Raw genomic sequence first — 22,906 nt, forward strand, 5'->3', positions numbered from 1 at the left:
AAATAATCCAAATCATCTATTATATTCATTCCACACTTTTAAAAACATAGTATAAATCAAACTAGCATGATTTAGGAATATAAACTTGGGTTACATTGATTATTTAGCAATATAAACTTGGGTTATATTGAAAACATAATTTAAAAATGGCTTATATATCATAAAGACCTAAATAAGAAAAAAAAATTCTTTTTTTTTTTCTTTTTTTTTCGAGACAAGGTTTGCTCTGTAGCTTTGGAGCCAGTCCTGAAAACTAGCTCTTGAAGACCAGGCTGGTCTCGAACTCACAGAGATCCACCTGCCTCTGCCTCCCTAGTGCTGGGATTAAAGGCGTGCACCACCACCTCCCAGCTAGAAAAAAATTCTTAAAATTATGTCAAGCATAGAAAAACAATTCACATTTAAAATATAAGATCTAACTAAAATGAATTATGATTTTATAAATGAAAATAAAACAACCACCTAAAATAAGGAAACTTCAAAATTAAGCATTAGAAACAAACACTGAGAAATCTTCCTACGCCCCTTTAACCCTAATATCACATTTGTTTCTCTGAATTATTTTTCCTTCATTTCTGCTTTAAATCTTTTAGTTTTTCTATAATTCACCATGTATTACTTTATTAATATTTATTTACTAAGGAAATACATATTTACTAACATAGTACATCCAAAATGAATAACCAAACCAAGATTATTCAGAGTGCTTTCAATAGCCACATAGATACTTGTTGTAGTTTTTTTTTTTTATTTTGCTTTGGTCTCACAGTGTAGCCCTGGCTAGCTGGAACTTAATATATTGACCAGGCTGGCCTTGAGCTTATAGAGATCCATCTGCCTCTGCTTCCTGGATGCTATAATTAAACGTGTCAACCACTCCCAGCTCAATAAACATTTAAGTTTAAGGACAAATAATAATGTGAGATTTTCCGCATGTTTAACATAAGAATGTCTTCCAAAAAGCAGCAAGATACATTTTCTTTTACTCTTACATACATACGTTTCATATTGTTTGACTTCAATGTTTCATAAATATCTAATGCAGCAGTTCCCAACAAAACATCAGATTTCAGGGTCTGGTGACTCCACACACGAAAATGTAGTTTACTTGTAGGGGTAACGATACTGGAAGTAAAACAGGAGGAAAAGAGTGTTTTCATTAAACATCACAATGAGATCCTTAATAAGTTACAACAAAGCATTAATGTCTAAAATCTTTTTATTTTGCCTCTTTTTCTTAAATTAAAACAAATTACATTTATTTAGTTGGATGGGGAGGTTAACGAACAGCTTGCAGGAGTTGGTTCTCTCCTTCCACCATTAGGGTTTCAGGGATCTAACTTGGTCAGTCTTGGAGGCAAGCACCTTTACCTACTGAGGTATGTGTACAGTCCCCCACTGTGCCTCTTAAAGTTTACTATTAACCAGATGGTCTATGCTCTGAAATCTCATGAAAACTATATTTGGATACAATTGTACTGTAATACACCCCCCCACACACACACACAAAACAAAACTGCTTATAAGGCAACAAATTATTAAAGGAGTGTATTTAAAGAAACAAAATATGCCTCATAAAGATACATAATTTTATGTGTCAATTTTAAAATGCATTTTCTGAAATAGTGAATTTACAAATTAAATCCTTACTTATGCCATGCATTTCACTGAACTTGAAGTGATTTCATTAATCCCCACTGTAAGTGTATCATATAAGAATTAATACAAGCCGGGCGGTGGTGGCGCACGCCTTTAATCCCAGCACTTGGGAGGCAGAGGCAGGCGGATTTCTGTGAGTTCGAGACCAGCCTGGTCTACAAGAGCTAGTTCCAGGACAGGCTCCAAAACCACAGAGAAACCCTGTCTCGAAAAACCAAAAAAAAAAAAAAAAAAAAAAAAAAAAAGAATTAATACAAAAATGAACCCCTCAGAGAAGGTGAGTAAACTGCCAAGGTCATCCAACTACCTGAAGTCCCTGGAACCCACAAAGAAAAAAATTGCCTACAAAGTTGTTCCCCTAATTTCATGAATACCACAGCATGTATCCCTTCATAATCGCATGAAATAATAAATTAATTTAAATAAATTAAAATAGGGGCCAGTGGGATAGTTCAGTGGTTAAAAGCATTAAACATGCTTCCAAAGAATCAGAGTTTGACTCCAGTTACAATGGATCTGTGGCTCTCTTCTGGCCTCTAAGGGTACCCACAGCAACGTACAGACAGATGCATACATGCATAAATAAAAAGGCATTTTTTAAAATAAAAATAATGCTACAGAATAAAATAAAGGATACAACTTGTTTGGCATAACATTTTTCATATAACATTTTTAAAATACAGCAAAATTGAATGTTGGTTTGCAGGGGCACTATAATTAAAAAATGTAAAACTATTTCTTTAAACAGTGTTTTACAGTGTAATCCAGATATGTCAAATACTTGAAATCCTTCTATCTTAGTCAGAGGATGTCTGGAACTGTATGCATGTAGACCCCCCCCCCCCCCCCCCACACACACACAAAAACCCTAATTTAAAAAAAGAATTGCCAGGTAGTGATAGTTAATCCTTTAATCCCAGCGCTTGAGAGGCAGAGGCAGGTGGATCTCTGCATCTGAGGCCAGCCTGGTCTACAGAGTGAGTTCCAGGATAGTCAGGGCAACATAGAAAAATCCTGCCTCGAAAAGGAAAACAAAAATTAGGTGCAGGGCATAGAAGCACAGAACTACCGTAAATGCATTCAGGAGGCTTGAGGCAAAAGGGATAAAGAATTCAAGGCCAGTCTAAGCTACATAGCAAGTTCCAGGCAAGCCTGAACTATGAAGCAAGAGCCTGTCTCCAAACAGAACAAAGCAAAAACAAAAAAGTTAAAAAATAAAATAAAAAAGTGAGTTAATCTCTGAGCCTGATTTAACCCCAGTTAAAGAAATGGGCTACTGGAACTAGAAAGATGGCTTAAGGGTTAAGAGCACTTGCTATTTTTTGCAGAGGAACTGGATTCTCTCCCTAGCATACACATGGTGGCTAACAACCATTTGTAACTCCAGTTCTGACACCTTCTTCTGACTGCCCAGGGCACTATAAACATTTGGTGCATAGTCACATACGCAGGCAAAACACACATACACATAAAATAAAATCTTTCTTAAAGGCTATTATAATGATGTAAATATAATACTAATTTATGATTTTTTTTTTTTTTAGAAAACTGAAATTAAAAAGAAAAGCTATTACATAGAGCTCTTCCTTTTCTTCATGGCAACTGTGATACCATTACCAACTAAACTGGGGATGATGAAGACAGGCCAGAACAGAACTGACAGAATATTATCTAAAGAAAAGCAAAAAGGAAACAAGGGGTCCTAGGAGCAGGTGGGGAAAGGAAAAAGAGAAAAGGGAATGCAAAGAAAGAAGCATGTTAGAGTCACATCTCTGCTCATGGGCTAAACGAGGACCACAGTGGGAACTTACACTGTAAGTGGTTGCTTCCACTTGGGACTGTTTGTATTGTTGCATTTTTCTGTCTTCTTTGACTGCCCATCTACTGTGACTTCTACATAAGGACTTGGTCCAAACCAATTCTTCTTATTTTCCTTAAGTTTGGCTGAGATGACTGTAAAAGAAATGAGAAAATAGAATTTGAAATATTAGTTTACTCCTTGATCAATGCCATTTCAGTAAAGATTAAGCCAGTTATTTATATTTAGAAGTAGGTGTTCCCTAAAATGTTTATTAATAATTCTTATTTACGATATTTATATTTCTTATATTTTTCCCATCTTAGTAAATATATACATACATACAGGACTTCTACACATCAGATAATCAAATAACTTCCAAGAGACCCCGCTCCCATAGCCAGGGCCAGGATCATAGCCATGTCCACCATGCCTGGCTCCCCAGTCAGCATAGCATGCAGTCTAACATCTAGGAACTGAGCAAGTACAGGCCCAGGGGATGGCCCTAATCTCTGACTTCCACAGATCAAGTAGTTTTCTAGCATGACTTTGACCAGCGTGCTGGGATTAAAGACATGTCCCACCACAGTCTGGTTTACCCTTGGGTTTTGATGAACTGAATGTAGCAATTAAGATATGTGTTAGAGGCCACACATATGTATACATACATATATATGCATAATTTTTTAAAAGGATATGGTTTGTGGCCTAACACATTCACAATCCAGAAGATGATAGAAGCCAGGAATAGCAGAAACTAAGTAATACATCAGGATGTGAACTGTTCTGTATTCAACAAGTATTAAAGGGAAAGAGACTGGGGGTCACTATGTAATAGGTGCCTGCCATACCTAAAGAATCTAGCAACTAACACATTTGTTATTAAAAAAAAAAAAAAAGAATCTAGCAACTCATCTTAACCATATGGAGCTACAATGTAGAAAGTTTTAGCTAAGAAGAACTTCTACACCTCAATGAAAAGAAGCAGTGCAGGTCTCTGAGCAGAAACATAACCTAAGAGGTGGCAAGTTAAAATATTAATCTTAAAACAGTTATATAAATAGCCAAAAAGTACACAAAAACATGCTGAACATCTTAGCTATTGGGGAAACAAAACCACAGCTAGCAGGATGGATATAATCAAAATGACAAATAACAAGTATTGGCAAGAGATGGAGAAATTAGAAACCTCTTAAACTGCTGATGAAATTACAGTGGCTTTGAAAAATAATTTGGAATCCTCAAAGTGCTAAACATGAATCGATACTATATGACCAAGCAATTCAACTCCTACATACATACCCAAAGAAACAGAAAGCACAGATTTTCACAAAAACTGTACAAACATTCATAACATTATCCATAGAGTATTATCCATAATAAATAAAAAGTAGAAGTCTATTGAGAAGGTTCAGAGAATACAGGTGATTGCTAAGGACTTTAGCTTGATCCAAAGAACCCCAAAATAGAAGGAGAGAACCATTGCCCACTGGCTTCTACATGCATGCACACACAAATGAACACACACAAACACACACCAAATAAATCTAGAAAATAAAAGCAGAAACAATCCAAATATCCATCAACTAAGAAATATATAAATAAAATATTGTATACTAACATGATGGAATATTATTTGGCAATAAAAAGAAATGAAGTACTGATACATGCCACAATGTGAATGAACCTTGAAACATGCTAAATGAAAGAAGATACAAAAGGTCACAAATTGTGTAAGAGAGCTCCAAATCTATTTTAAAAAGTAGGTAAGTGAGTGCCTAGATTTGGGGTTATTATTCAGAGTAAATGGTTTGTGATGCTAATGGATATAAAGATTCTTTCTGGAGAGTCAAAAGTCATTCTAAAATTGTTTTTTTTTTTTTTTTTTTTTTTGGTTTTTTGAGACAGGGTTTCTCTGTGGCTTTTGGAGCCTGTCCTGGAACTAGCTCTTGTAGACCAGACTGGCCTTGAACTCACAGAGATCCGCCTGCCTCTGCCTCCCGAGTGCTGGGATTAAAGGCGTACACCACCACCGCCCGGCCTCATTCTAAAATTGTTAAAGCAGGCTTGGCAGCACACCAGTTCTTAGGAGGGAAGCAGGAGGTCCCCTGTACAAGGTCGTTGATGTGGGATTCCCCTCTGTATGCTGTGAATACTATTGGTGAATAAAGAAGCTGCCTTGGCCTGTTGATAGGAAATTCTGAGGAGTGGATGGGGGTGGGCGGAGAAAGGTGGAGGGAATAGGAGGAGGGGAGGGAGTAGGAAATGGGATTGGTATGTAAAATGAAAAAAAGATTTTTCTTTTATTTAAAAAAATAAAATAAAATAATAGGTTAATTTAAAATGCAAGAGTTAGCAAGTAACAAGCCTGACCTACTGGCAGAGCATTTATAATAATAATACTCTCTCTTGTAGTTATTTGTGAAGCAGCTGCCAGGACTGGAAACGTGTCTACAGGGGAGGAAGGGAAATAAAGTAAATGCAGTACTTACACACGAAATTCTCAAAAATTTTTTAAAGATAAATAAATAATAAAATTGATGGTGATAATGGTTCAATTCTGTTTATAAATCAATAAAATTATTAATAACCAACAGTAATTGCCTAGATACCAGTTTAATGTAGGAGAATGAATCTACAAAATGTTTTGAGATAAAAATGATTTTTATATATCTCAACATTCTGTTCATGTATTCATTCATCAAATATTGATTAGGTGCCTAAGATGTAATAGTCCACTAAAGATTTTGTTCTCATAAGATTTAAGAAAACTTTGATTTCTTTTTTTAAATTTAGACGCATATATGTGTATGTGAATGTCACATATGAGTGTAGGTATCCTCAAAGGTCAGATGAGGTTATTGGGTCCTCTGGAGTTGGAATTGTGAACCTCCATGTATGATCTTGGTACTAGAAAGTGAACCAGGGTCTACTAGAAGAAGAATAAGTGCTCCTAACCACTGAGCCATCTCTCCAGTCACCATATTATTTTTTAATAGAGGAGGCAGAGATATAAAGTATTGTACCTTTTTAAGTCTTACCAGTGATCTGAAGTTGTGATTTCATGATCAAGCTACCCACTGAATTAAACTGTGATCCACTGTCAGACATACCATCAATAAGACAGCAAACCTGAAAACAAGACAAACGAGATACTATTAGCATCAAAATTTTCCATTTAAAAATATGTAAATAGCTAGACCTGGCCTTTCATACTAAATGCTTCATAATAATCAGTGGTCTTCACATTGCTAAACACAATTTTTAACTCTAGTATTTGTTCTGTTATCAGTAAAATTTAAACTTCTTCCTCTAGTATAAACAATGCTCTTCCCTTGAGTTCCCAAGACCCATTTTCTAGCTCTATGGTCTTCTGATTATTTCTTCTCCATTGCTTTAAAGATTCCTTCTCTTGGGGCTGAAGAGATGGTTCTGTTCCCAAGAACACTTGCTGTTCTTACTGAGGCCCCCAGGTCTGTTCCCAGCACCCACATGGAGGATCAGAATAATCTGTATTTCCAGTACTACAAGATCCAATGCCCTCTTTTTGCCTCCTCAGGCACCAGGTACATAGGTGGTACACAGACATATATATGTAGGTAAAACACTCATACACATAAAACAACATAAATTTTTAAAGTGTCCTTTTCTTCTCTCTGCTCCTAATGCTGGCTTATGCTGGATCAATTACTGGTTCTCTCTATATTCATTCTCTTGAGGACACTATCAGGTCCTAGAGCTTTAAACTGCATCTCTATAAAAACATGATGCGGGCTGGAGAGATGGCTCAGAGGTTAAGAGCACTGATTGACTTCCAGCGGTCCTGAGTTCAATTCCCAGCAACCACATGGTAGCTCACAACCATCTGTTATGAGATCTGATACCCTCTTCTGGCCTGCAGGAATACACGCAGGCAGAACACTGTATACATAATAAATAAATAAATCTTAAAAAAAAATGATGCAACCAACTAAATCTCTGGCCCAGATCTTACTTCCAAGACCTAAAAACTTCACTTGGTTATCTTAGCAATCTCATACTAAATACACCCCAACTCCTGATCTTTTCTGCAGACCGCTACCCTGAGTACTCTCCCCAGTAGGTCTCAATTCTATCTTTTAGATGTTCAAGCTAAAAACTTTGGGATCAATCTTGACAACTTCCCTGCCTACAAATTAAGTATATCTGATGTATTATTTTTTTTTTTTTTTTTTTTTTTTTTTTTTTTTTTTTTGGTTTTTCGAGACAGGGTTTCTCTGTAGCTTTGGAGCCTGTCCTGGAACTCCCTTTGTAGACCAGGCTGGCCTCGAACTCACAGAGATCCGCCTGCCTCTGCCTCCCGAGTGCTGGGATTAAAGGCGTGCGCCACCACCGCCCGGCTATCTGATGTATTAGTAGTCACCTAATCTTGAGAGAAATGAGATATAATGTAAAAGTTTCAACTCTGCATTGTATGATGTTACTGTCTATTTCCCAAGGGAACCTCAGAAACATCACCAACATTCTGTAGTTTATTACCTAGTCCTCAATATCCAAAAACTATTTACCAAAGATCTATGACAAAAAAATAAGGAAATACAGAAGCAAGCAAGAAGCAAAATTACTTGAGATCTTAAAATAAGACAAAGGGGAGTAGGTAGGAAACCTTGTAATTTAAATATTATTTCTTCCTTTTTCCTTCCTATTGACTCCTTATTGTATACAACTTCTCTTAAACTACTGTAATAGCTCAACATTCCACATGAAAAAAAAAAAAAAGAACACAAAGCAATGTTCCATTCTGTTCCAAAAAAAAGAACTGCGGGCTAAGGGTGTAGCTTAGTTGGCAGGCTACATGAACAGCATATATGAAGTCCTGGTTTCAGTCCACAGCACTGCACAAAACCTGGGCATGGTGATTCATGACTAATCCCAGGACTCCAGAAGTTAAAGCAAAAAGAATCAGAAGTTCAAGAAGCTAGCCTGAGTTATATGAAACTCTAGTCTCAAAAAGAAAAAAAAAAATTTTAAACTTGACTATAAAAATCAATGGAGAACCAGGAGTAGTGGCACATACCTTTAATCCCAGCACTCGCAAGGCAGATTTCTATAAATTCAAGGACAGCCAGGACTGTCTCAAAAAAAATTAAAATAAAAAAAGTATGAAACAATATCAATACCTTCCTAAAAAAACTAAGAAATTCTATAAAGCGGGCTGGAGAGATGGCTCAGTGGTTAAGAGCACCACCTGCTTGTCTAAAGGCCCTGAGTTAAATTCCCAGCAACCACATGGTGGCTCACAACCATCTGTAATGAGATCTGGTGCCCTCTTCTGGTCTGCAGAATACTGTATACACAATAAATAAATCTTTAAAATAATCTTTAAAAAAATAAATAAAATCTTAAAAGAAAAAAGGAATTCCATAAAAATAAGCTGGGAAACTGACCTGTATCACTGACAAAATGAAAACTAGGAAACCTTGTAAGTGAAAAAAGAAAACCAACAAGAAAATGTTTTATCTAAGAAGCCAACTTTTGGGCCGGAGAGATGGCTGCTCAGCAGTTGAAAGTGTATACCACTACTGAAGAGGACCCAAGTTCAGGTCCCAGCACTCACAGCTGTCTGTTGCAGGGGTGAAAGTCCAGTTCCAGAGGTCCCACACTCCTGACCTCCAAGGGCATCATACTGAAATGTACTACTCACACAGAGAGATGCAGACAAATAATTAAAAATAGAAATAAAAAAAATCATTTTTAAAAAGTAAAAAATTAAAAGCCAACTATTATTGAGTAAGTACTGAAACTTGTCCACACAAAACATACTCATGGGTATAAGAAAAAATGAGTGTTTGGTACCTTTGGAATTCAGGCACAATTAAGACAAAGAATATATAAAAAAGATTTTGACTTTCAACTTGTTAGAAGTTTAGGAGCTGTAGTAGACAACCTCCAAGGCACTTGTATTCCTCTCCCACAGTGGAATGCTGGCCTCTGTGACCAACAGAATAGGTGGAAGTAAAAACGCTTTTTCCAAAGCTATATCGTGCTGGGTAGTAGTGGCGCACGCCTTTACTCCCAGCACTCAGGAGGCAGAGGCAGGCGGATCTCTGAGTTCAAGGCCAGCCTGGTCTACAGAGTGAGTTCTAGCTCTGACTCCATAGCTACTGAGAAACCCTGTCTCAAAAACACAAAAACCAAAACCAAAAGACAATACAAATTTTGTCTTGCTTTTCAGGACCATCTGCTCTGGGAGGAGCCAGCACCACACCATGAAGATTTCAAGCAGTCCTAAGAAAAAAGGAGCTGAAGCTCCTGACTGAGAGCCAGCACCAGTTTACCAAACAGGAGTAAAAACGCAGAAGCACAGCTCCAGTTCCACCCAGACAAAGCTGAACGAGGGCTGCCATCCGTCCCGAGAAGCCCTGAGGCACAGCAGGCAGACAGCTGCTCCCATTTCTGTCCCATAAAAATTGTAAAAATATATCAAACAGCTGTTAGTTAAGTAATTATGTCGTGTGGTGAGTTATACACTACAGCTATGGAAATCTATCATTCTTGACAAAAACTGTTTAACCTGAATCCAGTAATAAAGAAATAATTAGCCGGGCGGTGGTGGCGCACGCCTTTAATCCCAGCACTTGGGAGGCAGAGGCAGGCGGATCTCTGTGAGTTCGAGACCAGCCTGGTCTACAAGAGCTATCTCCAGGACAGGCTCCAAAACCACAGAGAAACCCTGTCTCGAAAAACCAAAAAAAAAAAAAAAAAAAAGAAATAATTATAGTCAAACTGTACAACACTCTACAGATCAACTGACAGAGATGCTCCCAAATGTGAGCCTAATGAAATGCATACGAGGTTAGAGGACTCTATAAAGAAAAAGCCTAGAGACAGTCCAATGTAACCTGGAGACAACTGCGGATCTCCAGGAGTTGGACACCAGCTTGTTCTGCATAGTCAATTCCAGGTCAGCCAGTGCTACATAGTGAGATTGTGTGTGTGTGTGTGTGTGTGTAAAACACAAGATGTGTTAATACTATTACACTATTATAGTTACTGTTGTGTAGCAATTCCCTCCAAAACAAAACAAAATATTCCATTCTATCTTAGAGGGAAAATTCAGGAAGTCTCTGAAGCTGGCCATTCACTAAACCCTTCCCCCTTCCCTCCTGAAAGACAGCTTAGAGACTCCTCAGGCCAGCAGAACTGCTTGGGAAAGACTCTCCAACCCATTGAGCTGTCTCCAAGTTATGCGGTGAGCTCCAGGTTTCCAACTTTCATGTTCTGTTGTCTCCCATGTTGGGGTGGCTTTTGATGATGCAGCCATCTTTGGGCCATTTCTGCTCCTGTAAATACCTTCACCCATACTCCTGTAAGTAACTCCAATAAAACTTCATTGGTTCACTAAACTGGACTTCAGTGGTATCTGTACTTTCGTCTATTGTTGACTCCCTATCTGGCGTGACTAGACACTTGTTTGCATCTCCCTAAGACCATGGGAAAATTTCTTCTTCTCAGAAGTAGTACAAAAACTTTGAGGTAAGATGATGACTATAAGCTTTATTTAGTTTCTTTTTTTTTTTTTTTTGAGACTGCTTGTCTAATTTTGTGCATTATATGTGGTGTACACACATTTGTGTATGCAGGCATATGCATGTGTGGAGATCAGAGGCCATAAGGTTTCCATCCTCTATCATTCTTTGCCTTATTCCTTTGAGGCGGAGTCTCTCCCAGAACCTGAAGCTTGTATTTCTGTTGTTGTTGTTTGTTTTTTAGCCTGCAAGTCCTAGTGATCCTCCTGGCTGTGACTCCTCATTGGTGCTGGAGGAACAGGTGATATGCAACTTGTCACACAGATGTGGTGATCCAAACTCAGGTCCTTACAATTGTGCAAGCATGCACTCTTAACCACAAGCCATCTCTCCAACCCTGTTCTTTAGTTTGTTTGTTTTGACACAGGGTCTCACACTGCAGTTCAGACTGTTCTGAAACTCACTGCATAATCCAGACTAGCCTTGAAATCCCAGCAATCCTCCTGCCTCAGCCTCCCAAATATTAGGAGTGGAGGCATGAGCTTAGACGCTTGTACACAGCAGAACAGGACAAAAGAGACTCTGTCTCAACAAGGTGGAAAAATGAGAAATGACTCCAAAAAACTCCTGACCGCTACCTGCACTGCCCTGACTCTACGCACACACACCCCCCCCACACACACACGTTTTCCCTGGATCTAGAAGCATAACTCAGAGGTAAAACACTTGCTTAAGTACTAGTATCACAAAAAAATGTTGAAAAACTTTTAAAATTAAATAAATAAATAAACAAAAACATCACTTGGGGATGGGAGGCTACTGAGTTGCTGGCTGAATTGACATACAAGCAAAGGGATCTAAGATCAACCTCCAGTACCCTCATAAAAATAGGGAGAGTAGCTGGGCGGTGGTGGCGCACGCCTTTAATCCCAGCACTCGGGAGGCAGAGGCAGGTGGATCTCTGTGAGTTCGAGGCCAGCCTGGTCTACAAGAGCTAGTTCCAGGACAGGAACCAAAAAAAGCTACGGAGAAACCCTGTCTCGAAAATAAAAAAAATAAATAAATAAAAAATAAATAAAAATATAGGGAGAGTAGCATGGGCAGAGACAGAAGGATCACTCAGGCTTGCCTGCCAGCTTGTGTAGCCAATTGGTGAGCTCCATGTTCAGAAAGAGACCATGTCTCAAAAAAGTGGAGGTAGAATGGGGGTAAACAATAGAAGAAAATACTGGACACTGACTTCTGGCCTCCACAAGCACATGCACATTTTCACGTATGTACATACACAAAACCATTAGTAGGACATAGTGGTACAAGACTACAATCCCAAAATGCAATCGGCAGGCTTGAGTCAGGAGAGAATGTCCCATACACTAAGACTCTGTCTCAAAAACAATAGAGCAATAGATTGACAGGTAGGTAAGCTGACAGACAGGACATCATAAAACAGCACTTGGGCTAGGACAGTATACTGGTGGTAAAGCAACTGTCTATCATGCACAAAGCCTTGGGTTTAAACTCCAGCAATGTGCTCAAGATCCTAGAATGAAGTCCCAGCATTGTGTGGATGTGTGTGGATGTGTGTGTCCAATACTATGGAAAATGAGTTAAGTAGTGTACCTGCCCAAGATTCATATCCATTCAGAATCTTAAAATGTGACTTTGTTCTTGTAGGGTCTTTGCAAACACAATCCAATATAGTCACCCTGGATTAGGCTGGGTCCTAATTCTGAGAAGATTCAGACATAGGGCATGCACAGAGTGCAGATAATGTGAGGGCACAGAAGAATGCCATGCAGAAAAGAGTCACAGACGAGAAAGATGCATATGCAAGTCAAGGAACACCAAAGATTGTTGGTAAGCAGCAAAATTAAGACCAATTAGGGAAAAGATGACAGCTTTTTTCCCCCTGAGTGGTTAAAATACTGTTTTAGATTCTGGACTTTTACCTAAACTGTGAAAGATCAAAGTTTTATCACTTATAACCTCCCAACTTTGGGGCAATTGGGGGAGGGGATGCTTCTTTCTGGTTTTACAAGACAAAGTTTCACTCCATGGTCCCATCTGGTCTCAAATTCAGTCTCCAAAGTGCTGGCATTGCAGGAATGAACCACCATGCCCAGCTTATACTGTTACAGTAGACCTAGGAAACCAACACACCCATATCCCACATTCCTATTTATACAACATTTTTTTTTAAGGCAGATTCTTATACTTGTAGTTCAAGCTAGCCTCAAACTCATGGCAATGCTCCCCTCTCAGGCTCCCAAGTGCTGGGATGACAGACAGGAACCAGCTTCATATAGTACTCTGTGTGATGATATCTTGTTTGTACTGTAACAAATAAAGCTTGCCTTAAAAAAAAAAAAAAATCAGTGCGAAACGAGCCACTAGCTAGCCGTAGAGGCCAGGCAGTGGTGGCTCATACCTTTAATCCTAGTACTTGAGAGTCACCTGCTTTTAATCCCAACATTTGGGAGATGCAGACAAGAAGGGTTACGGCTGGGTGGAAAGAAGAATATAAAGTGGGAAGAGACAGGAGCTCAAGGCATTCAGCCTGAGGATTCGTGGAGATTGGATCTTGCTCCCTTGGTTCAGGGGATTTTATAGAGGTAAGAACTGGAGGTTGACTGCTCTGCTTCTCCAATCTTTCAGTTTTCACCCTCTAATATCTAACAATTCTGTTTTAAAAATTACTGTAGATTATAATATAATCACATCATTTCCCTCCTCTTTCTTCCCTCCAGTCCCTCCCCATGCTCCCCATATAACCTCTTCCCTTACTCTGAAATTCGTGGCCTCTTTAATTATTCGTGTGTGTGTGTGTGTGTGTGCATGTGATGCTACATAAAGAAATACGTATATATCACTTTAAATGTCAAAATTGAAAAAAACAAAACACCGTGGCTCAAAAGCAGCATAGTCAAGCAGTAGTGGTGCATGCCATTAATCCCACCACTCTGAAGGCAAAGGCAGGAGGGTCACTTTGAGTTTGAGGCCAGCCTGGTATACAGAGTTAGTTCAAGGACAGTCAGCACTACACAAAGAAACCCTGTCTCAAAACAAACAAATAAAAAACCAAAAAGAGTAAAAATTGCTGGGTCAGAAAAATACAAGTGTTTCTTAGGAGGTGAAGGTGGAAACAACTACAAAAGACGGAAAGTAAAGGACTTCTTACATGTGTTTGTCAAAATTCCAACAACTGTGTGTACTGAAAAGATAAATATAGTATAATCTTAATAGGGTTGATTCCAAGAAAGCAAAACTGTATTCCAAATGTGATGAGCAAAAACATGCTACTGCCCGGCATGGTGGCAAACCACTTTAATCCCAGTACTCAGAAGACAAAGGCAAGTGGATCTCAGTTCAAGCCTGGACAGGCTGGTCCACATAGTGGGTCCAGGCCAACATCACATAGTGGGTCCAGGCCAACATAACACACTGTCTAAAACAAACAAAAAGCTGTTAATCTTGTTTCTATAATTAAAAATAAAAATCAAAACTGAGCAGGGGAGATGGTTCCATGGTTCAGATCACTTGCTACTCTTGCAGAGGACCAATCCCCAGTACCACATCGCAGCTTGAAATGTCTGTTATTCTAGTTCCAGGAGATCTGATGCCCTCTTCTGGCCTCCATAGGCTCTGCATACACACACACACACACACACACACACACAACATACACACTGTATACTTATATACACACAGGCAAAACATTCACATACATTAAATAAAAACATAAGTAAAGATTAAAAAGAAAAAGCAAAATTACCCTTAACCCCCCCCTGCATTTTAGGAAGATCTAAGATTCATTCTCTTTTTGCAGAGTCTCCTTTCCACCCACATCTGATTAATTTGTGTCTCCAAAATCCTTTTCATTTTATTTACTTATTGGTTTCAAGACAGGGTTTCTCTGCATAGCCCTGGATGTCCTGGAACTCGCTCTGTAGCCAGGCTGGCCTCAAATTCAAAGAGATCCACCTGCCTCCAACTCCCAAGTGCTGGAATTAACAGTGTGCATCACCACTATCTAGTTAGAGGAAGCACTCTTGAGCCATTTCTCCATTCCTGACACTGATTTTTTTCTTAATGAAGTATTGTTATTTATAGGTATTTTACCTGCATGCATGTATACACTTCACATATGCCTGATGCTCAAGGAGTCAGAAGAGAGCACCAGAAGGTTTTAAGTTGTGTGGGTGCTGAGAACTGAACCTGGAGCCTCTACAAGAATTCTTGACCATAGAGCCACTTCTCCACCCCCCAAAATACTGAATTTTTAAACCACATTTCAACTCTGTTTCCATCTCATAGCTCTAAAATATGTAAGATAAACAGATGGAGGCTCAGCATGAATTTCCTATAGGGTAAAATGATTTTCCATGTATAAGTTTTTTAAGACAGTCTCAGAGTCATGTAGTATTGACTAATCTCAAACTTCAAAGCCTCCAAAAGTGGCATATATGATTTTTTTTAAGCCTTCACAATCAACGGAGAGACATTTGATTCTGGGGGCTGCTAAGCTAAACCAACATATGTGTGTTAAAGATATCTTGACTAGCCGGGCGATGGTGGCGCACGCCTTTAATCCCAGCACTTGGGAGGCAGAGGCAGGCGGATCTCTGTGAGTTCGAGACCAGCCTGGTCTACAGAGCTAGTTCCAGGACAGGCTCCAAAGCCACAGAGAAACCCTGTCTCAAAAAACCAAAAAAAAAAAAAAAAAAAAAAAAAGATATCTTGACTTCAAAATTTGGGTCTAAGAATATGTTGCTTTAAAAGAGGTTCTGCTTTTGTTTCCACAAAAGATAAAAACCTGTAAAGTCCTTCCAGACTAATGTGGTTTAACAAAACAAGACCCCCCCCCAAAAGGTCTCCATAAACTTTAAAAATACTTTACCCAACACACAGCAAAAAACAGTTTTAAAAAAAACTATACCCAAATTCCCAAAATGATTGTTTATAAATGTCTGTTTTCATTTAAAGGGGGTTGATTATAAGTAATTAATGGTCACAGCCAATTTCTAAAAAAAAAAGGGGGGGGATATACTATAGAAATAAATAGTTTACACTGGTATGGAGTTTGCTCTAGTAATACAAATTTAAGATCAATCTGTAACACTGTATATGTATTTCTCACTTATTATTATGCTAGAAAATATGACACGCAGACTGTCTAATTCAGAAAGGAAGAGCTACAACACGAGAGGAAAAATAAACCTTAATATCTTCCTGAAAGACAAAGAAGAGAAGAATGCAGAGGAATACAGACACATTTTCCAAAGTAACTCAGTAATATATTTTCATATAAGCAAGATTTATCATCTCGGGGGCTGGAGAGATGGCTCAGAGGTTAAGAGCACTGACTGCTCTTCTAGAGGACCTGGGTTCAGTTCCCAGTACCCACATGGCAGCTCATAACTGTCTGAAGATCCAGTTGCAAGGGAACTGACACCTTCACACCAATGCATATAAAGTTAAATAGACCATAAAAATATAAAAAAAAGATTTATCACCTTTTTAAAAAAGTATGCCTTCTATTTCTAGAGAATTAATATGTTTGGTTTATTTCTTTAAAAATAACATAATTATATACATCACAATTTACTTTAAGAAAAGTTTTTTAGCCGGGCGGTGGTGGCGCACGCCTTTAATCCCAGCACTTGGGAGGCAGAGGTAGGCGGATCTCTGTGAGTTCGAGACCAGCCTGGTCTACAAGAGCTATCTCCAGGACAGGCTCCAAAACCACAGAGAAACCCTGTCTCGAAAAACCAAAAAAAAAAAAAAAAAAAAAAAAAAAAAAAAAAAAAAAAGAAAAGTTTTTAAATACTTTAAGTCTGTATTTTCTTAATCAAAAGCACCAAGAAGACACATCCAAGGGCTGGAGAGATGGCTCAGTGGTTAAGAGCACTGAGTGCTTTTCCAGAGGTCCCAGGTTCAATTCCCAGGACCCATATGACAGCTAACAACTGTCTAACTCTGAGACTGATATCCTCACACAGGCATACATGCAGGGAAAACACCAATATACATAAAATAAGAATAAATAAATTATTTTTAAAAACAAAACAAAACAAAAGAAGACTCTGGTCTTCAGAGTGAGTTCCAGGACAGCAAGGGCTTCTCAGAGGAAAAAAAAAAGACACATTCATTGCATCCTTTCCCAGGAAAAGAAGGGAATAAACTCAAAGCCACTCAGAGAAGGAAGAAAAACACAAACCACCTTCTTTCCCCACAACAGTGCAACCTTGGCTCTTAACACTACACAATGATCTCAGATCAATGGAAGCCCTTCTGCCATTTCCAATGAAGTATCAGCATAGCTCATATGCTACAAGACAGAGAAACAGGGAGCTGCAACTTTCAAGGTTCAATAACAATGAAAAAAACTTAAACTGGCAGTAGTATCTAACATTTAACATTAATTTACTGATTTAAGGTCTGTCGTTTAAATATAAAATGCCCTACGGGCTGTGTTTAAACACTTGGTCTCCAGGTCATGGTATTGTTTAAAGGAAGTTATGGGACATCTGGGAGGAGTGGTCAGTGGAGGTGAGCACCCTGGAGTATATAACAGCCCATCCATCCTTTCAGCTTCCTCTCTACTTCCTGACTGCCACAGCCCTTCAAACTCTGCTCTGGTGCCTTCATGGCCTCAGTGGACTGTAACCCTTTAGACAGGGGGCCAAAATAAAACTTCTAAGCTATTCTATAGGGTGTTTTGTCATGGCAAGCAGGAAACTAATAATACAAAATTGTACCTAGTATTCCAATTGGCAATTTCTTCCCAATTCCCCAAACCACATTCTAGAAAACAGTGGTATTAAAACTATGGAAAATGAAACACTCAGAAGTAGTATTAACTACTGTTACCTACTGTCTCTGGTTCTGACTGACTCGTTCACTACTGGGCTTCAGAGGACTTGGTGTTTTTTAGAGACATGTGACTAACGCAACGCTACAGATGCTTCAAACAGTTCGTATAAAATTATACCAAGTTCAGTTTCTGGCTTTCAAGAAGTTCTTGTTTCTGATCATCTCTTGATACCCACAAATCATTAAAAATAAAAGATCCTGCTGGGTGAGGATGTAGCTAGCTCACCCAAGCATGTGCAAGATTTGAGCTCCAGTGTCACACATACCAGGTGTGGTAGCACATACCTGTAGCCAGTACTCAATTTGAACATTTTTCCAAAAGACAGAAATTATATGTAAATACAAGAAAAGCAAATACATGAAAAGATGTTTAAGAAAAACGTCTTAACCACCACAAGATGCCATTTCTTACCCATCAAAATAGCTATGATTAAGAGGATAAGAAGAACCTGGGCAGGGGCAGCACACACCAGCACTCGGGAGGCAGAAGCAGGCAGGCAGATCTCTTTGAGTTTAAGGTCAGCCTGGTTTACGGAGTTCCAGGCTAGCTAGGGCTGTTACACAGAGAAATCCTGTCTCCAAAACAAAAACAAAAACAAAAAAACAAACAAAAAAAACCAATGTTGGTATGACCGAGGCAAGACAAAACCCTAGTGCACCACTCCAAAGATGTACAACAGAACTGTCCCTGTAGAAAATAAGGTACTGAATCTTCCAACATTAAAAACTGCATGTAATGCAGCAGTTCCACTTCTCATGACCAAACTTAAGAATGCTGCATCAGCTGATAGGCTCAGTGCTATGCAGGTGTCATCTTAGCACTTAGGAGATGGACATGGAAGACTGCAAAATTGAGGCCAGCCCAGGGTAGTTCAGAGTGAACTACATATTGAGAGCGTACCTCAAAAATTAAGAAATAACATTTAAAAGAACCAGCCAGGCATAGTAGTATATGCCTTTAACCCTAGCCCGCAGGAGGCAGATCCAGGCAAATTTCTATGAGTTCAAGGCCAGCTTGCTCTACACAATGAGTTCTGAGCTAGTCTAGTTCTGGGTCAGCCCTGTCCCAAAATAACAAAAACAAAACAAAACAAAAATCTCAAATCTATATTTCCCTCTTGCAGTAGCTCATTTACCTAATGACCATCAATGTATTTATTAAATATACTGATTTATGTCATTGTTATTTGGCTATACAAACTCATATAACTACTCTACTTAGGAATAGGTCATTCCAAATAACTTGAATCCATGTCCCCAGTTCTCTGTTACTCATATTTCACAATTTATTTTTCTAATCTTGAAAACATTTTAATTTCTATAACCACTACATTTGTTGGTGTTTTCCTAAAACCTTAAGTACTTCAGTTAATAAAAAAAAAAATTATGTAGTTAAAAACATATAAAATGGCCGGGCGGTGGTGGCGCACGCCTTTAATCCCAGCACTTGGGAGGCAGAGGCAGGTGGATCTCTGTGAGTTCGAGACCAGCCTGGTCTACAAGAGCTAGTTCCAGGACAGGCTCCAAAACCACAGAGAAACCCTGTCTCGAAAAACCAAAAATAAATAAATAAAAAATAAAAAAAATAAAATGTTTTGAAGTATGTGTACATTGTGGAATGTCTAAGCCAGCCTAATAGTACATGTATAATCTCACCTACTGTGATGTTTTTATTTGTGGTTTTATGTGCGTGTGCTTGTCCGTGACTAGTGTGTGTTGAGAACAAATCTCAAAGTTGGGTGTGGTGGTGCACGTCTTTAGTCCCAGCACTCCAGAGACAGAGGCAGGCAGATCTCTGAGTTTTAGGCCAGAGCTACACAAAGAAACCGTATCTGGGGTGGGTGGGGAGGATGGACGGGCATGGGATAACACAAACCTAGGTCAGCTGGTAAAATATTTGTCTAGAAAGCATGATCTCCTGAGGCACTACATAAATCAGATGTAGTAGATTGTTCCTATAATCCCAGCCTACTGAGTACAGTAGCACAGACCCAAATCTTACTCATAAGACTAAAGCTGATGAATCTCAAATTCAAGGTTGGACTGGGCTACAAAGACAGACCTGTCTCACAATTTAAAAAGTAGAGTATGGTGTCTCAAGTTTATAATCACAGCACATGAGAGGTCGGAGGAGGAGGATTCCCATGAATGGCATACCAGCTTGGGCTTCCAAGTAAGATCCTGGCTCAAAAAGAACATGAAAGGATAGGGATGTGGCTCAGTTGGTACAGTTCCTCAGGTAAGCAGACCTAGTTTTGATTCCCAGTACCACAAAGTGGTAGTAGAAGTTCAACAAGTTCAAAGTCAAAGGGACTGGTGAGTGGCTCAGCTGGCAAAACACTTACTGCACAAGTTTCACAATTTATGTTCAATATCTGGAATCCATGTAATGGTAAAAGGAGAGAACCAATTCTAAAACATATTCTGGAGGCTGAAGAGATGGCTCAGTGGTTAAGAGCACCGACTGCTCTTCCAGAGGACCCAGGTTCAACTCCCAGCACCCACAACTGTCACACAGGCATACGGGTAGGCAAAATACCAATGCATATAAAATAAAACTAAGAATTATCAATAAAACATATTTTGACCTCCACTGGAAAATGACCCCACCCATATCCAACAATAATAAATAAAATTTGTAAAGTTCAAGGTCATTCTTTGCTATGTGGGGAGCACAAAGCCCACCTACAACACAAGTCTTTGTTTCAAACAAACAAGCACTAGTAATAATAAGGAGCCAATGCTACCTGAACAGTTGTCCCCTTAGAAAAGCAAGAGTTCCCAAGTTCAAAAAGTTTCAATCTGGTATATCATTACAGACTTAAATGTTTATCTAGCTTTTCAAACACTCAAATCTACAACATTCTCCCTACAAAGGTTTTCTACATCTATATAACTTTAAAGTCAAGGTTTTTCTAAATGACAAGCAAAGCTGAGGTGATGCTGGCAGCCCATAACAAACAGCATTTCATGCTTTCTGTAAGCCAAGTCTGGTTCAAGCAGAGACATGACCCCTAAGAATATTCCTAAATTACAGATGAAAATTAGGATTGTGTGTGTTAATTTACAGATGAGAAAACTAGGGCACAAACAGGTTAAACAATTTGGCCAAGGTCATACTGCAAACATATGAAAACCCCAGTCTCCCTAACTCTAAAGCAGTCAATCCCTATAATGTGAATCTTTAGTGTCTTTTCCTATAATCAAGACTGCACTTTAGAGCTTTGTCCTTATTTACACAGAAATAATTTACCTAAATGTAGACGACAGATAAAGGTGCTTGCTGCCAAATCCAACAATTCAAGTTTGATCCCCAAAACTCACAGGGTGGAAGGGGAGAACTGACTCCTGCAACTTATCCTCTGACCTCTACACGTGCACTATAGTACATCCGCCCCCGACACAAATACACGCAATAAAAAAGTTTTGCTGGGTGATGGTGGCACACACCTTTAATCCCAACACTTGAGAGGTAGAGGCAGGGAGATTTCTGAGTTCAAGACCAGCCTGGTCTACAGAGTTCCAGGATAGCCAGGGTTGTAACACAAAGAAACCCTGTCTCAAGGAAAAAAAGAAAGAGAGAGAAAGATAGATAGAGAGAGAGAGAGAGAGAGAGAGAGAGAGAGAGGAAAAAGAAAAAAGTTTTCTTTAATAAATGTGAAACCCAATAAAATAATAACTATTTCTTCAGATAATAACCTTACTGTAAGGCTGAAGGATGGTTTGGTGGATAAAACACTTGCTGTACACAAGCGTGAGAAACTGAGTTCAAACCTAAGCACCCACATAAAAAGCCAGGGATGACCACACCACAAACACCAGTGTTGTGAAAAACACAGGCAAGACAACTGCTGGGGTTGCCAGCAGACAGACTACTCTAAGTTCTGTGAGGGACTCTATGTCAGGGGCATAAGGTGCAGAGTGACAAGACAGCTGACGTCCTCCTCTGACCTTTGAGTATAGGCACACACAGGTACACCGTGACCACACACAAACACACACCAAACAAAAACAAAAAAACAGAAAGAAAGCCATTGTTAGACTTTCTGTGACTAAGCTCAATACACAGGAGTTCCTACTATAAATGTCAGGGTATGAAAACGCTGCTCTTTTCTGGAATAGAAAAATATCCAGGCTGGGCAGTGGTGGCACACGCCTTTAATCCCAGCACTCGGGAGGCAGAGGCAGGCGGATCTCTGGGAGTTCGAGGCCAGCCTGGTCCACAAGAGCTAGTTCCGGGACAGGCACCAAAGCTACAGAGAAACCCTGTCTCGAAAAACCAAAAAAAAAAAAAGAAAAGAAAAGAAAAAGAAAAATATCTAAATATTAGGATAATGTTTCTGTTTCTAGGTGTGGGAACTACAAGTTTCTTCGTAGCAAACACTGCTTTTTATTCTTGCTTTCTCTTTTCCTTTCTTCTCTTGAGAAGGGTCTCAGTAGACCCAGGGGTTTCAAACTTGCTATATAACTGAAAACGACTATGAATTTCTGATCCTCCTAAGTGTTGGGATCACTCTGCCATGCTTGTGGGCTAAAGCAATGGCTCAGTGGTCTACCTACACTCCCAGAACCATAATTCACTATTGTTTTTAAATACAGTCCAGGTTGGTACTTAGCAGAATGGCACTTAGAATACCATTCAATTATTTTAAAGAAACCAGGAACCATGAGATAAACATCTTAAATTTCAATACCACCCAACCTTTTAATAATATTTATTATATTGAAGTGTGGCTGTTGGCAAGTAGCTTTATTTTCCTAAACAAAAAACCAAAACCCTACAAAGTCCTTAAAGCAGGGGGAATTTCACGTTTGAGTAACCTTTGGGACCTCATACAGAAGCAGTTCAACAAACACTTGTAAAGTATTATCAACTTAAGCCAGTGTTGTGGTCCACGTCTGTAATCCCAGCACTGGGAGGTAAAGGCAGGAGGTTAACGAGTGCAGGACCAGCATCAGCTACACAGCAACTTAGAGGCCAATCTGGGTTACATGAGACCCTCTTTCAAAAAATAACAAAACCCACTAACATTTCTATGCTTTGTTTCCTTCAAGTCTTTGTGCCAAA

General features: G+C 39.1%; 1 protein-coding gene across 1 annotated transcript in view; it reads right to left on the reverse strand.

Moving 5' to 3' along the window:
• The window catches only part of Itch (itchy E3 ubiquitin protein ligase), a 92,808-nt gene that overhangs the window by 60,629 nt on the left and 9,273 nt on the right, over nt 1-22,906 (reverse strand). The window contains exons 3-5 of the mRNA XM_057780472.1: nt 6,499-6,589; nt 3,471-3,612; nt 1,001-1,125 (exon numbers count right to left, since the gene is read on the reverse strand). Of these exons, the coding sequence (XP_057636455.1) occupies nt 1,001-1,125; nt 3,471-3,612; nt 6,499-6,568 (337 nt within the window). The 5' untranslated portion in view covers nt 6,569-6,589. The remainder of the gene's footprint in view (nt 1-1,000; nt 1,126-3,470; nt 3,613-6,498; nt 6,590-22,906) is intronic.

Source organism: Chionomys nivalis, chromosome 9, assembly GCF_950005125.1.
Source record: "Chionomys nivalis chromosome 9, mChiNiv1.1, whole genome shotgun sequence".
Taxonomy (NCBI): domain Eukaryota; kingdom Metazoa; phylum Chordata; class Mammalia; order Rodentia; family Cricetidae; genus Chionomys; species Chionomys nivalis.